The 15,670-nt window shown below is 39.5% G+C and overlaps 1 protein-coding gene across 2 annotated transcripts in view; it reads left to right on the forward strand.

Moving 5' to 3' along the window:
* PTAR1 (protein prenyltransferase alpha subunit repeat containing 1) overlaps positions 1 to 15,670 on the forward strand; it is a 57,552-nt gene that overhangs the window by 1,982 nt on the left and 39,900 nt on the right. For both annotated transcript variants that reach the window (XM_024555203.4, XM_024555209.4), the window contains exon 2: positions 5,981 to 6,150. In XM_024555203.4, coding sequence (XP_024410971.1) covers positions 5,981 to 6,150 — 170 coding nt within the window. The remainder of the gene's footprint in view (positions 1 to 5,980; positions 6,151 to 15,670) is intronic.

Raw genomic sequence — 15,670 nt, forward strand, 5'->3', positions numbered from 1 at the left:
TATATAATATAGGTCTGAAAAATTAAATAGCTTAACTCATTGTTTCATAATAGTCTTCAGCTACATTTACATATTCCCTACATAATGATATCTTCAAAAATATTGCTATGCACCTTTTATAATTTGGAATTTTCAAAATTGCCCATTCTTCTTCCCCAACCTGGATCTAGTCCTTTTTTCCAAGATGAAGAGGCTATATTTTTAGTTAAAAAGGGGAAAAAAACATTATTTACCTTGAAAGTTAGTACCTAATTACACTTTTCAGTATTAAAAAAAAAGGTTTTCATTCTTTTTGTTCTCCTTTTTTCTCCAAACACAAGATAGATTGCAATTTTATTAGCCAACATCTACTCTGTTAAACATACTGACTTTGTAGAGAGATCTAGCCAGGAGGAATCAAAGATGCAGTGGTTGAGGTGTGGATTTTTTTAGTGGTAGGTGTGGATAGGATACCTTCTCTCTGTCTCAGTTTCCTCTTGATCTAGGGAGGCTGTTGAGAACACAGGAAAATCACTTTACACAGTATCTGGCACTTAGATGCCCCTAGATAAAATATCAGGCTTAACCTGAATTCCTATGTTTCTCAGGAACTATATGAATGATGGATATGAAACACTTAATGAACTGAAAAAACACAGAAATGTGTGTGTGGTTGACTCTTAGAGACTACTGTTGGAAACACAACTGAAAACTTGACCTAGGGGCTGGCATTAGGTTAAAGTATAGACCCTGTGCTAAAGTGAAGGACAACTGTTTACAGTGGAATTAGGGTCATGTCAAACATCTCCAGCACGTTATTCATTGTTACTTTTAAATATTTACTTAACTCTCACTGTTTACAAGGTGCTGTTGGTACCATCTTCACAGTATAGAAGAGGAAGAAGTATAAAATACATTTGTACTCAAGGCATTGGCATAAATATCTATGATGGTGGAAATGTTCTATACCTATTCTGTCCAGTATGGTAGCTACTAGCCACATGTAGTTATTGAGTGCTTAAATTGTGGTTAATGCAAATGAGGAACTGAATTTTAAATTTTATTTAATCTCAATTGATTTATACATAATGGCCCCATATGCCTGTGACCACTGTATTGCACAGTGCAAGTCTAGATAGAGACCTAAGACCTACCTGCAGAAACAATATATTAAAACCTACAAAGTGGTTAATGAGAAAGGCTGGCTGGACTAGCAGTATGGTGAGCAAGTGCTTTGTGAGTCTTAGAAGAAGAAGGGAGGCTGGGTGTGTCTTGGCCAAAGGTCTTAGGGAAAGTGGGTCTTGAGCTGAACTTTGAAAGCTAGGTAGGATTTATTCTCAGAGGGAGCCAAAGACCTCCACAGGGAACAGTAAATTAACCCCAAATAGCAAAATGTGATTGAAAAGATACAGTAGGGCTAGATTATAGAAGCCCTTAACTGTCTGGTTTAATTTTTTTCATTCCATGCATGCGCTCAGCAAAAGAGCACTTCTACTTACAGCGCTGGTCTCTAGGTGCACAGGACCAGGAGCAGGGTGTAGATTGGTGAGCACACCCCACATAGTCCCAGCTCTAGTGGAACTTTCACTAAACGAATCAACACCCAGGTTTTGAAAAGAGCCCAAAAGTCTAAAAAGGATTCTTTGAAAGAATAACAGAAAGGCCTAATCTAGATTAGATGGTCAAGATCATTCTTTCTGAGAAAATAACAATTAAATGGAGCCGTGAGGGGTGGATAAGAGTTGCCTCAGGGAAATACACACTTCTTCGGTAGTGGGTAGGGCCCAATAAAATTTTTGAGTAAGGGTGTAGTAATGAAAGGCGGGTTTAGATTGTCTGCGAGTTGAACTGTAAATTGGAAACTATAGTCTTGTCCTACACCTGATTTTTATCTAACAATTGTACAGTTAGTTGTAAAAGTTTGGGTTTGGAGTCTGACAGTCCTGGGTTTGAATCTTGGCTTGTCATTTACTGCCTGGGTAGACTTAGTCAAGAACCTTTCCTCATTTTTAAAATGGGGTTAAAATTCCTACTTTTTAAGACTATTGTACAGAATAAATGGAACTGTGTTTAAAACCTAACATAAAATATTGCATACAGCAAACATTCAATAAACAGTGATGTGTGTAGGTGTTTTCTACATAAGGTCAGTAATAGAATTTCTCCGTGATACACGGAGTCAGTTCCTTTAGGAGATTTGTTAACTTTCCTTTTTGGTGGTTTTGGAAAAAAATTCCAGATTGAGGAGAAACAAAAATAAAATAACCATCAGATTTAAAAGATTTGTCCTGAATCCTTGGGCTGTTTTCTCTTTAGTCACTCCACCTTTCGGGATTTGATTTTAGTGTTTGGGAACCATCCTTCCCTCCCAAAGGGAAGCTGGTTAATACAGGGTCCAACACAAATAACTCCCCTTTCTTATGACAAAATCATAAGCATGTAATTCTGTAACAAAACATCACACTCAAGCACACCATACGACATTTTCCATGAAATGTTCAAATTGCTGTTCATCTGGAGTGAGACATTCTCGTACCCTGTCAGCCACACTCAAGCAGGCATTACTTCTGCTGGACCCTGTATTTTGTGAATAATAAGTGGGCCTACTCTAGTTGATTGATGATGTTTCTGACAAGCACAGAGGAGAAACTGTCTAAACATGAGGAACAGAGTCAATATCAGTGTTTTATGAACCTTGAACTTCATCTGGAAGCCAGTGAAGCCCCATTGTGAAGTGAAGCACTCCAGATGTATTCTGCTGTATGTGATCTTTTAAAATAAATGTGTCAGCTCATTCCATGTTGCTGTTCCTTTGGAGCATCCTTCAAAGGTAACCTAAAAAGTGAGCATTGTGGTATCTCAAAAAACATTAGAACTTGATTATTGTCCCAGGTCTTCATGACTTTAAGAATCCTATGACCTTGGTAATGCAGGTATTTACTTGCATATCCTTGAAAATACCAGGAATCTCAATTTCCAGAAACCTAAAAATATAAAATGAAATTTGATGATAGTGAAAAACTCTGAAATTTCTTTTTTTCTTTTTCTTTAATCCTCACCTGAGGATATGTTTATTGATTTGAGAGAGAGGGAGAGATTGATGTGAGAGAGAAACACCAATTGGTTGCCTCCCATACGCACCCATACTGGGGATTGAATCTGCAACCTAGGTACGTGCCCTACGTGGGGATGGAAACCACCACCTTTTGGTGCACAGGACGACTCTCCAACCAACTGGGACAGTACTCCAACTAACTGAGCCCCTGGGCCAGGGCAAAACTCAGAAATGTGTAGGACTATTTCATAAGGAAATAACTGGAGATGTATTTGATATTTATAGCACATTCATTGCAACCATGAAAAATATACAAATTAATTAGTTGGAAAATGGTTACTGTGAATTATGTTCTTGAAAGGATTATAGAGGACTATGTCCAATGTAAGCCCACTTTTGTAAAGCACTTAGAAAAAAGGACGCATAGCCGAATACAACAGTGGTAGTGGGATGGCAAATGATTTTTTGTTTTTTCTGAGTTTTCCAACTTTTCTTGAGTATGAAATTAGAATTTAAATACCAGAAATCTGGAAAGAATTAATCTAAATCCTGCTTGCCATCACCGCTGTCTTTATCTTCACTCTGGCTTTTTGGGTGTGGAGCTAGGTGTTAGAAAGTCCCAATTTTTAATTTAGCCACTGGCAAAATGACCTTGGGTAACCCTATTGACCTTATTGGACCTCTGGTTTCTCACTTGATAAAATGAGAGACTGAAAGAATGAGGTCCCTTCCAATTTTAAAAAGATTCTAGAATCCTAAATTGTCTGAAAAAAGTGGACTATGACCTAAGGGACCAGACATAGAAGTCTGAAGTCAAACACACTGTTATTTGAAAGCTTACTGACCTACCTATCTGTCTAAAGCGCTTGTTATATTTTTAGGAAGCAGCAAAGCACTCTATCTGTAGGGTCAAATAACTTAATAAAAGCTTAACATTCTTTGCCTCACTTTCTCGGTATCTGTTAAGCACAGGACTTTTCAGTTTGACCTCAGGTTCTTAACTGAATTAATGGTAATATACTTCATCTTTGCCTGGCACTTCATAGCTTACCACATTTTTTTTACAATGTATTATTTGCTTTTCATAACAGACAGGGAAGGCATTATTACTCCTGTATTTCAAATGAGGATAATGATAACAAATGACTTGCCCAATTCACATTGACTGTCAGTGGTAGAATGGAGACTAGCTGGAACCCTGGACCTCAGAAGATCAAGTCTTTTGTCTCTACATCTTACTGCCTTTTAATTTTTGTTTTGTAATTTCCTGGTGCTTTACATTCCCTGATAAAGCTGTTTTCATTCTTACATGAGAATAGCTGCCAGGGTTCTCAGTCTTAAAATTTGAAAGTTGGATGAGACCTAGAGCCCATTGCCTTTATTTAGAGATCTGATGCATTTTAGAAATGAGGAAAATGGGACCTGCAGAGGCCAGGTGACGTGACCTAGTGTATCACATTAACAGAGCTAGGGCTTGGACCCACTGCATCAGAAGGAAGTCAGAGGTAGTGTTTTTTGCAGAATCAAGAAGTGATGTTCTTTGGAAATTATTCAATTGAATATTATCACCAAAGTGTAAGGATGATCAGCCTTTCAGTAGCCGTTATTGAGCACCTACTGTATCCAAGGTATTTTTGGTTTTCAATTATGGCTTAGGAGAACAGTAGCCAACTAAAGCAGGATAGGGTGTGTGTGTGTGTGTGTGTGTGTGTGTGCGCGCGCAGATGACACTGCTTTGTCATTTAGGTACATTTAGTTGGGCATTTTCGGTATAAACATGGAGGAAGCTAGGTTTTTACATTGTGAATTTAAATTAAAAAATATACTCGCCCCCCCACCCAGAAAAAAACAGACTATACCCAGAAGCTAGGATACTTTTACTTCCATTACTCCAACATTCATATTGTTGACTTTTGCAGTTCTTTGCAGTGCTGTAAGTGGTTTTTAGACCTCAGAGAACAAACTTTGTTGACATAATTGCACTGAGGGTTTTTTGTTTGTTTTTTAATTGTAATTCTAGTTATTTTTTTAAATGTTCTACTTTATGCAGGAAAATCTGAAAAACAGGAAATACCAGAGATTCCATCATACTGGTATATTGGTCAGGTATAGTCCTTCCGTGAGGATAAAAAATTAAAAAATTTAGAAAGGTTTAAAGGATTATAAAGAAGAAAAGAAAAACGGTCCACAATCTCAATGACAAGATAGCTTTTATTGATAATTTGTTTCTGTTCCACATACATTTATTAGCAAACATAAATATATTTGTTGACATTTTTTAAAAATAGAAATAATACCTACAAGTGGTTAGAAAATTTAAACTATAAAAATAAAATCCTTTAGTACTCCAAAAGTTTCTTGTTACACTTCCACGAAAAATTTTAATGCATCTTTATATCTTTTTGAAGAAATTATACAAAAGGGTTTGCGATGTACACTGTATTTGTTGTTTTGCTTTTATTTGTTTGTTTCATAGATTCTAGCTCCCTTTCCATCCCAGCATATACAGGTCCACCTTGTTCTTTTATACCTCTTATCACATAATTAAGCCATCTATATCTTACCACTCTCATATTGATACACATTTAGATTCACTCCAGTTGTGTTGCAGTATTGCAGTAAACATTCTATGTATATATTTTGGCATAGGATAATTTTTGAGTGGTGGAATCACTGGGTCAAAGACTTTGTGTATTCAGAATTTTAAACGACGTTTTTACATTTCCATCAAAAGATTAGACCAATTTGCAGTCCTGTCAACAGGGAGCACAGTACTGTTGTCAGTATTGAAAAACTGGTGGGTTTTTAAAATTTCTGTCAATCCAATAGGTGAGCTAAATAATTTTAAAAAAGGGAAATATGTGGATTTTTAAAAATACTCTGTAGGATTGAAAATTGTAAAAAGGTAGTATTCTTACCTTTGTTTTTTATGTTTTACATATTAAGAGATGAAATTGGCCTGATCCCATGTCCTGAAGCTAGGTATAACCGGAGTCCCATAGTCCTGGTTGAAAACAAACTTGGTGTGGAGAGCTGGTGTGTCAAGTTCCTTTTACCGTATGTCCACAACAAGCTCATTTTGTACAGAACAAGAAAGCAGTGGCTGAACAAAGATGGTGAGTATGACTTCTGTCTTCCTCCTCTGTTTGTTGGAAGCAGCATGGAATATAGTGGGAAGAACCCTCTCTGGGTATGGGCATTCCTGCATTCTCGTCTGGCTCTTTCATTGCCTGGGCAGGTGCTTAACCCCACTATGGGAGGAGTTTGGAATCATCAGTAGTTTTCAGATTTTCCATCCACAGTGATTCTGTGGAAGGTGCCTCAGGCAGGATGCCAGGCTACCAACTGCAGCCTCAGCAATGAATCAGAGCATTTCTGATGTTATCTTTTTTATATATAGGGGTCATTTATAAAATTTTATTTGAAGAAGACATGGCTGAAAAAGTTTGAAAATTATTGAGGTGGACTGTAGTTGCTATAAGCTCAGATTCTCTGGTTGCTAATCCTTTAGTACTTTAGAAGCAGCAGAGTTCATTTTAGTAGCAGTCCAAATGAAGTAATGGAGGCATGATGGTGGTGGTTGTCCTGTGAACTAACTCAGTGATTTACGAAGGTGCCGTCACACCGTGAAGCCCAGTTGAGCTCTGGCCTTCTGCGTCCTGTTCCTATGCGGACATGAGCAGAAGAAAACCATCCCAGCATTCACTTCTTCCCCTCCTCTTTGCTGCAGCAGACAATCCCTACTCATTCCACCTGGTCTCTTTACTTACTTTCCACCCTATAGGTCATATTAAGCCTCCATACACCCAAATGCTGTTTATTTTTCAGTAGAAGTGACATCCGAGGTCTCACTTTTTTGGAGAGCACTCACCCAAGACAGTGTTCTCAGATGTTTTGGTAAAGCTCCTGCCCCTTCCCACAGATAGCAGTACCTTTAAAAGTGCTCACTTTGCCTGGTGGCTAATTTTGAAGGACAACTTTGTGTCCTAGGGAATTTTCATTAGCAGTTTGATAGCCATTGCCAAAGGCCTACTCAGAAGCTGTTCTAAGTGTTATAGGGGACGAAAAGAATCATACCCGTTCTCTTTACTCGAGAAGCTTACAGGTGAGTGAGAGACAATGTCTTTGTGGAGTGTTACCAAAGGTGTGGCAGCAACTTCCTTATATTCCTTTCAGCATTGTCCTTAAGATACTGTCATAATAGATTAATAGCACTCTTCCCTGTTTAGACTAGTAGAAAGGGAGTCTGATTTGAAGATTTACTGTGTGAAATAGCTTCTGTTTTGTGTGTTTTCACTCATATGAGTGGGGACCCCCCAAAAAACTGGAACTGTCTTCTGGAGGGTGGGCTCCGTGTAGTACAGGCTTCCCCCGCTAGGTGAGTGTTCTAGGAACCCATCTGTATAGGTGTACCAGCTGGCGTTGTTGTGATTACTGTGTTTAGCTTCAGTGACTTTGTTTTGAAGACTCTTTCAATGTGTTTGCCCATTTTATGATGGGTGAGCTGCGAGCGCACATGCCCACACTGTGCTGAGTGTTCAGTTTTTGACCGAAAACGGCATGACCCCCATGCCCTACATTCCCTATTCACCTAGTCTCGCCACGAGCGACTTTTTTTTGTTACCCTGGGTGAAGAAACTTCTCAAGGGGAAATGTTTTGCCAGTGTGGAGCGGGTGAAACAAAAAGGACAGAAGCACTAAAAAGCATGAAAATCAACAAGCTCCACAAAACTGTTTTGAGCAGTGGAAGAAACGTCTCAATAGGTATATTGCACCGGAGGCAAACACAAGGCCCATGGGCTGAATCCGGCCCTCCACCTTATTTTATCTGGCCCTGCACCTTGTTTCTACCCAGTGGCAGTGCCAAGCTCTTGCTTAACTGTTAAGGAGTAGTTACATTTATACAGTCCTAAAATTACATCCGGCCCTTCAAAGGCAACTGTGAGGCTGATGTGGCCCCCGGTGAAAATGAGTTTGACACTCCTGGTATATTGCATCAATTGGAGAGTACTTTGAAGGTGACTGAAGCTTAAACATGTAAGAATAAATACACAATTTTTAATAAATAAATTCCCGAGTTTGGGGGGTCTGCCTTGTATAATCCTCTGAAATACATATTTATATAATCTTATTAAAAGGCTATGCTAAGTTTATGGCATCAACTTAAAGGTAAGGGTATTTGCCTATTGTTAGACCCGCTTTCCTTCATTCTATAGTAAGCAGGTTTCAGTAACATGAAGTACAAAGAAACACCCTATGAGTCCAAGCTATTTTTTTTTTTACAAAACAAAGCTGAAAGTGTGTTCTGGCACACAGAAATGTATAATTGAGTCAATACATAACTAACTCAGTGGGGGGTGGGGGTAATAGAATGATGTTTTTGTAGAAAAGGAAGTAAATTTTAAAACGTCAAAGGCTATTTTTGTTTCAGATCATTGTTTCTTGCCTCTTCGTGTATGCTAGCTCAGCCCACCTTATTGTAGCCTTCCAAGCCCTCTTTATTTCCCTGTTTCTTGTATTTCTGGACACTGCACAGTTGGCTTTGCTAAATCTACTCATTGTGTACATAGTTTTAGTTTTGATAGGCCCAGAAGGACCCTGGGCAAAAGATAACACGTTCAAATGTGCTCACAGGAACACCTAGCATCTAAACTCAGAATTCTGATGCAGCCGCACGTGTGTACAGAAGCAACTGATTCTCTCCTAAGCTACATCCTCATGGAAGTAGTTTTCAGTTTCACTCTTTTGGTGCATGCGGACAGCGTAGTCAGTGTGGTGTCACATACAACTCATGTTGTATATTGTATTGTCAGTAGAAATGTGGAAGTGAATTTCTGATTCGAAAGAAAGAGATACCTGAAAATCCTGACTAACATAGGAGTATTCTTCCAAACTTATGAACTGAAGCAATTAGAACAGAGAGGTAAATCTTGTTAAGAAAAAAGTCAAAAATTTTTGGAAAAAGCAGTTTTTTATGAAAACGCTATACCTTTAAAACTGTTTTTGTAGGAAATACACATATAAGAAGAGACAAGTGAAGAAACCTAACAATTTAAAAACAATTGCAGAAATGCCAATGTGTGATTGATCATGCCAAAACCCTAGGCTTCCCCTAAGAGTATATCCTGAAATTGAAAGTGTCCTTTATTCTTCGATTGTTTTTTTCTTTTTAATCAAACTGAATTCATGCTCTCATTAATGTGCTGAATTCCTTAGATGTTTGCAAAGCAGCTGTATTAGTTAGGGTTCTCCAGAGAAACAACCAGCAGAAAATTATATGTATAAAAGGAGATTTATTATGACAAATTGGGTTGCATGGTTATGGAGGCTGAGAAGTCCCACAGTCTGCTTTCTGCAAGCTGGGAATTCAGGAAAACTGATGATGTAACTTAGTCTGAAGGTCTGAGAACCAGGAGCCAGCAATTGAAGTCCCACTCCAGAGGCTGGAGAAGATGAGATGTCCCAACTCAAGCACACAACAGGGAGCAAAAGAGGGGGGTTGAATTCCTCCTCCTTCCTCCTCATGTCCTATTTAGGCCTTTGACAGATTGGATGATGCTTACCCAAGTTGGGGGAGGCAGTCTACTGAGTCTGCCAATGCTAATCTCGTCTGGAAACACCCTCACGGACATGCTCAGAAGTAATGTTAAGTAACATATAATCTGGGTACCTGCAGCCGGTGAAGTTTAACCATGGTTTAACTAAAACTAACCATCACAGCATCTCTGTTTAATTGCTTAGAGACTTTTTTTTTTTAAAGTCCGATGTGGTAACAGCCATATTTGGTTTGGGAGAGGAGTGATACTATAATTCCGATTTGTGAAAAACCCATGACAAAAACAAGAAGCAAGAGAGAAGTACGCAGCAGTAGAGTCCTGACTGAGCACAGCCCTGTCCCATACTTCGTCCCCAAGTGTGCCGTTCTGACACCATAGTTTGCTCCTCCCTCTTTCTCACAGCCTCTACTCCACAGTTGTTCTGTTTCTTTAAAAGCCATCCATCTTCAGCTCTCTAATTCTTCTCATCTGGACAAATGTCTTCACCTCATAACTGGTCTATCCCATTTTCAGTCTCTTCTGTAATCCATGTCCATCATGCCACTAGCCCGTAGTCTCATGTGACACTTCCCTTAACATTGTCTGAGAGACGCTTTTTCTGAAATAGATATCTACTCATCGTATTTCCTGATGCCTACATTGCCAGTAGAGGTGGCATGGTATTCAAGGGCCTTCACAATCTGTCCACAGCCCGCATTACCAGTCTTTTCCTCTACTTCAAATTCAGTGTCAGAGGTTGTAGATTTTCGGCCCTCAGATTAAAGCTAACACCCAGATATATTTTGTTTTGGCTTATATAATGCTCTTTAAATTGTTTTTAATTAGTTGGGTAAACATTTAAAATTAGGATCAACTTTTAAAATTAGCATGGAAATCTGGATTTCTGTCTCCACTTGAAAAATCAGAAGCCTTGGGTGCATAGCACCAATTGGCTGGGGCTCATAGCCTCTGCTTTTCTCGACTAGGCAAGCTTCTTCCGGTTTACTGCAGCCTTCTCATGTCTTTCAGACACCAAAGCAGTCAGTTGCTAGTTACCAGGTTTGCTTTGATCATTTTGACATTCATATGAATCCTGAAATCATTTGAGTTTTGCAGCCATTTGATACACCATTCAGCTACATACATTCTTGGACTTTGCTGTGTATTTACTGCCTTAATTCCATGGCTTTGCTGAGGCCAGGTTCGTGTCTTAAGTTGTCGCTATTGCTGTGATGCCAGCACAAACACACAGACACCCACACACCCATAAAGCCCTTTGCTCCAGGAAATAGTAATTCTCTGCACGCCTGCGGGAGTGTACAGAGTCCTTTATTCAGACTGCTTGCATAGTAACAATTACCACACTTTATTGAAGTCGATTGCTTGTTTGTTTATTATTGTTGTTCTGTTACAGTTGCCCCAATTTTCCTCCATTGCTCTCCCCTGCCCTGCCCCCACCCCTGCTCCCATAGTCAGTCCCCACCCTCTTGTCCATGTCCATGGGTCATTTATACATGTTCTTTGACTAGACCCTTCCCCTTCTTGCCCCCCTTATCCCTCTCCCCCTCTTCCATCTAGTCGCTGTCAGTCTGTTCCTTACTTCCATGACTCTGGTTCTACTGCGCTCCTATGTCTGTCTTGTCCATTAGGTTCCTCTTATAGGTGAGATCATGTGCTATTTGTCTTTCGTCACCTGGCTTATTTCACTTAGCATAATACTTTTGAGTTCCATCCCTGCTATAGCGAAAGGTAGGAATTCTTTCTTTTTGCTGCGTAGTATTCCATTGTGTAAATGTACCCCAGTTTTTTGATCCACTCATTTACTGATGGGCACTTAGGCTGTTTCCAGCAGTTGGCTGTTGTAAATATGCTGCTATGAACATTGGGGTACATAGGTTCTTTTGAGTTGGTGTTCAGGATTCTTAGGGTATAATCCCATCAGTGGAATAGCTATGTCAAAAGGAAGTTCTATCTTTAGTATTTGAGGAAATTCCATACTGTTTTCCACAGTGGCTGTGCCAGTCTGCATTCTCACTAACAGTACACTAGGGTTTGCTTTTCTCTGCATCTTCACCAGCCCTTGTTTGTTGATTTGTTAATGATGGCCATTCTGACCCACGTGAGGTGGTATCTCATTGTGGTTTTAATTTGCATCTTTCTGATGGCTAGTGATGTTGAGCATCCTTTTGTATGTTACTGGGCCCTCTGTATGTCCTCCTTGGAGAAGTGGTTGTTCAGGTCCTTTACCCATTTTTTAATTTGGTTGTTTGTCTTCCTGGTATTGAGTTGTATGAGTTCTTTATATATTTTGGAGATCAAGCCCTTGTCTGAGGTATCATTGGCAAATATGTTTTCCCATATGGTTGATGCCCTTTTCATTTCAATGATGTTTTCTTTGGCCTTGCAAAAGCTTTTTAATTTGATGTAGTCCCATTTTTAAAAAATATATTTTATTGATTATGCTATTACAGTTGTCCCATTTTCATCCCTTTATTCCCCTTCTACCCTGCACACCCCCTCCCACACACATTCCCCACCTTCAGTTCCTGTTCATGCATCACACATATAAGTTCTTTGGCTTCTACATTTCCTACACTATTCTTACCCACCCCCTGTCTATTTTCTACCTACCATTTATGCTACTTATTCTCTGTACCTTTTCTCCCTCTCTCCCCCTCCCACTCCCAGGTTAATAACCCTCCATGTGATCTCCATTTCTCTGGTTCTGTTCCTGTTCTAGTTGTTTGCTTAGTTTGCTTTTGTTCTTGTTTTAGGTGTGGTGGTTAATAACTATGAGTTTGGTGTCATTTTACTGTTCATATTTTTTATCTTCTTTTTCTTGGATAAATCCCTTTAACATTTCATATAATAAGGGCTTGGTGAAGATGAACTCCTTTAACTTGACCTTAACTGAGAAGCACTTTATCTGCCCTTCCATTCTAAATGATAGCTTTGCTGGATAGAGCAATCTTGGATGTAGGTCCTTGCCTTTCATGACTTCAAATACTTCTTTCCAGCCCCTTCTTGCCTGTAAGGTCTGTTTTGAGAAATCAGCTGACAGTCTTATGGGAACCCCTTTATAGGGAACTGTGTCCTTTTCTCTTGCTGCTTTTAAGATTATCTTCTTCTGTTTCATCTTGGCTAATTTAACTATGATGTGCCTTGGTGTGTTCCTCCTTGGGTCCAGCTTCTTTGGGACTCTCTAACTTCCTGGACTTCCTGGAAGTCTGTTTCCTTTGCCATACTGGGGAAGTTCTCCATTATTTGTTCAAATGAGTTTTCAATTTGTTACTCTTCCTCTTCTCCTGGTACCCCTATAATTTGGATGTTGGAATATTTAAAGATGTCCTGGAGGTTCCTAAGCCTCTCCTCATCGTTTTGAATTCTTGTTTCTTCATTCTGTTCTGGTTGGATGTTTCTTTCTTCCTTCTGGTCCATACCATTGATTTGAGTCCTAGTTTCCATCCCATCACTATTGGTTCCCTGTATATTTTCCATTATTTCACTTAGCATAGCCTTCATTTTTTCATCTAATTTGCGACCAAATTCAACCAATTCTGTGAGCATCCTGATTACCAGTGTTTTGAACTGTGCATCTGATAGGTTGGCTATCTCTTTGTTGTTTAGTTGTATTTTTTCTGGAGCTTTGATCTGTTCTTTCATTTGGGCCATTTTTTTTTTGTCTCAGCATGCCTGTTGCGTAGTAAGGGTAGGAGCCTTAGGTGTTCACCAGGGCAGGGCAACCCACATTGCCCCTGGGGAATGTGTCCTAGAGGGAACAATGACCCTTGCTCCACTCTTTGCCAGATTTCAGTCACTTCCCTCGCTACTCACAAGCAAAGTGGGCCCTTCTGATGCTGATTCCCGGGTGGGTGGGCTTGTGTATGTTCTGGGACCCTGTGGGTCTCTCCAACGAACTCTCCTGTGAGGCTGGGAGTTTCTCCCTCTGCCGCCTCAACCCACACAGGTGTTTTCAATCAGTGGTTTGAGGTTTTATTTCCCCGTGCTGGAGCCCTGGGTTGTGTGGTGTGTTTCACTTCCCAGTTGTTCCTTTCAGTTTATCCCTGAATATGGGACAGCCCATTCCACCAGCTGTTGCCTCGTCAGGTCCACCAGCTGCTGCCTTGCTGGCTAGCTGCAGCCTCGCCCGCCTGCTCCACAACCCGCTACCTTGCTGGTTCCTCCAGCCACCGCCCTGCCTTCAGTCCTCTCCATTTGGCTGCCTGTCTCCACCCCTCCTACCGGTCTGGATGAATGTGTCTTCTTTAACTCCTTGGTTGTCCGACTTCCATACAATTCGATTTTCTGTCAGTTCTGGTGGTTTTTTGTTTTTAAATTGTTGTTGTCCTTCTTATGGTTGTGCGAGGAGGCACAGTGTGCCTACCTACACCTCCATCTTGGCTGGAAGTGATGTAGTCCCATTTTTTTTATTTCCTTTATTTCCTGTGCCCTAGAGGATATATTGGCAAAAATATTGCTGCAGGGAACATCTGAAATTTTACTGCCTATGTTTTACTCCAGGACTTTTATGGTGTCATGGCTTATGTTTAAGTCTTTTATCCATTTTGAGTTTATTCTGGTGTAGGATATAAGCTGGTGGGCTAGTTTCATTTTTTTGCATGTACTATTCCAGTTTTTCCAGCACCATTTGAAGAGGCTATTTTTTTACTCCATTTTATGCTCCTATCCCCTTTTTAACTATTAATTGACTGTGGAGACAAGGGTTTATTTCTAGGCTCTCTGTTCTATTCCATTGGTCTATGTGTCTGTTCTTATGCCAGTACCAGACTGTTTTGATTACAGTGGCCTATTATACAGTTTAATATCAGGTATTTGTGATCCCTGCTACTTTGTTCTTCTTTCTCAAGATTGCTGAGGCTAGTTGGGGTTGTTTTGGGTTCCATATAGATTTTTGAAATATTTGTTGTAAATCTGTGAAATATGTCATTGCTATTTTGATAGGGATTGCATTCAATCTATAGGTTGATTTTGGTAGTATGGGCATTTTTAATGATGTTAATTCTTCCAATCCATGAACATGGTATATGCTTCCATTGCTTTGTATCTTAATTTCTTCAGCGTTCTATAGTTTTCTGAGTACAGGTCTTTTACGTCCTGGGTTAAATTTGTTCCTAGGTACTTAGTTTTTCTTGTTGCTATATAGTAAATGAGATTTTTTTCCTGATTTGTTTCTGATATTTCATTGTTGGTGTACAAAAATGCCTTTGATTTCTGAATATTGACTTTAATCCACTATTTCCCAAATTCACTTATCAGGTCAAGTAGTCTTTTTGGTGGAGCCAATAGGGTTTTCTATGTACACTATCATGTCATCTGCAAACAATGACAGTTTTACTTCCTCCTTTCCAATTTGGATGCCTTTTATTTATTTTTCTTGTCTGATCGCTGTGGCTAGAACTTGTAATGCTATATTGAATAAAAGTGTTGAAAGCGAACACCCTTGTCTTATTCCTGATCTTAGGGGGAAAGCTTTTAGTTTTTGCCTGTTGAGTATGATGCTGGCTGTAGGTTTTTAGTATATGACTTTATTATGTTGAGGTATGACTCCTTTACTCCCACTTCGCTGAGCGTTTTTATCATAAATGGGGGCTGCACTTTATCAAATGCTTTTCCCACATCTACTGATATGATCGTGTGATTTTTGTCTTTCCTTTCGTTTACATGATGCATTATGCTTATTGATTTGCGAATATTGTACCTTCCTTGCTTGACTGGGATGAATCGCACTTGATCATGGTGTATGATCTTTTTAATGTGTTGCTGGATATGGTTTGCCAATATTTTGTTGAGGATTTTAGTATCTATGTTCAGCAGTGATACTGGCCTGTAGTTTTCTTTCTTTGTTGTGTCTTTATATGGTTTTGGGATTAGGATGATACTGGCCTCATGAAAAGAGTTGGGAAGCCTTCCCTCTTCTTGACTATTTTGGAATAGTCTGAGAAGTACAGGGGTTAGCTCTTCCCTGTGTTTGGTAGAATTCTCCTATGAAGCCATCTGGTCCAGGTTTTTGTGTGCTGGGAGTTTTTTGATTACTGCTTCAATTTCAGTAGTTGTTATCCATCTGTTCAGGCTTTCTGTT

This window comes from Desmodus rotundus, chromosome 1 (genome assembly GCF_022682495.2).
Source record: "Desmodus rotundus isolate HL8 chromosome 1, HLdesRot8A.1, whole genome shotgun sequence".
In the NCBI taxonomy this organism is placed as follows: domain Eukaryota; kingdom Metazoa; phylum Chordata; class Mammalia; order Chiroptera; family Phyllostomidae; genus Desmodus; species Desmodus rotundus.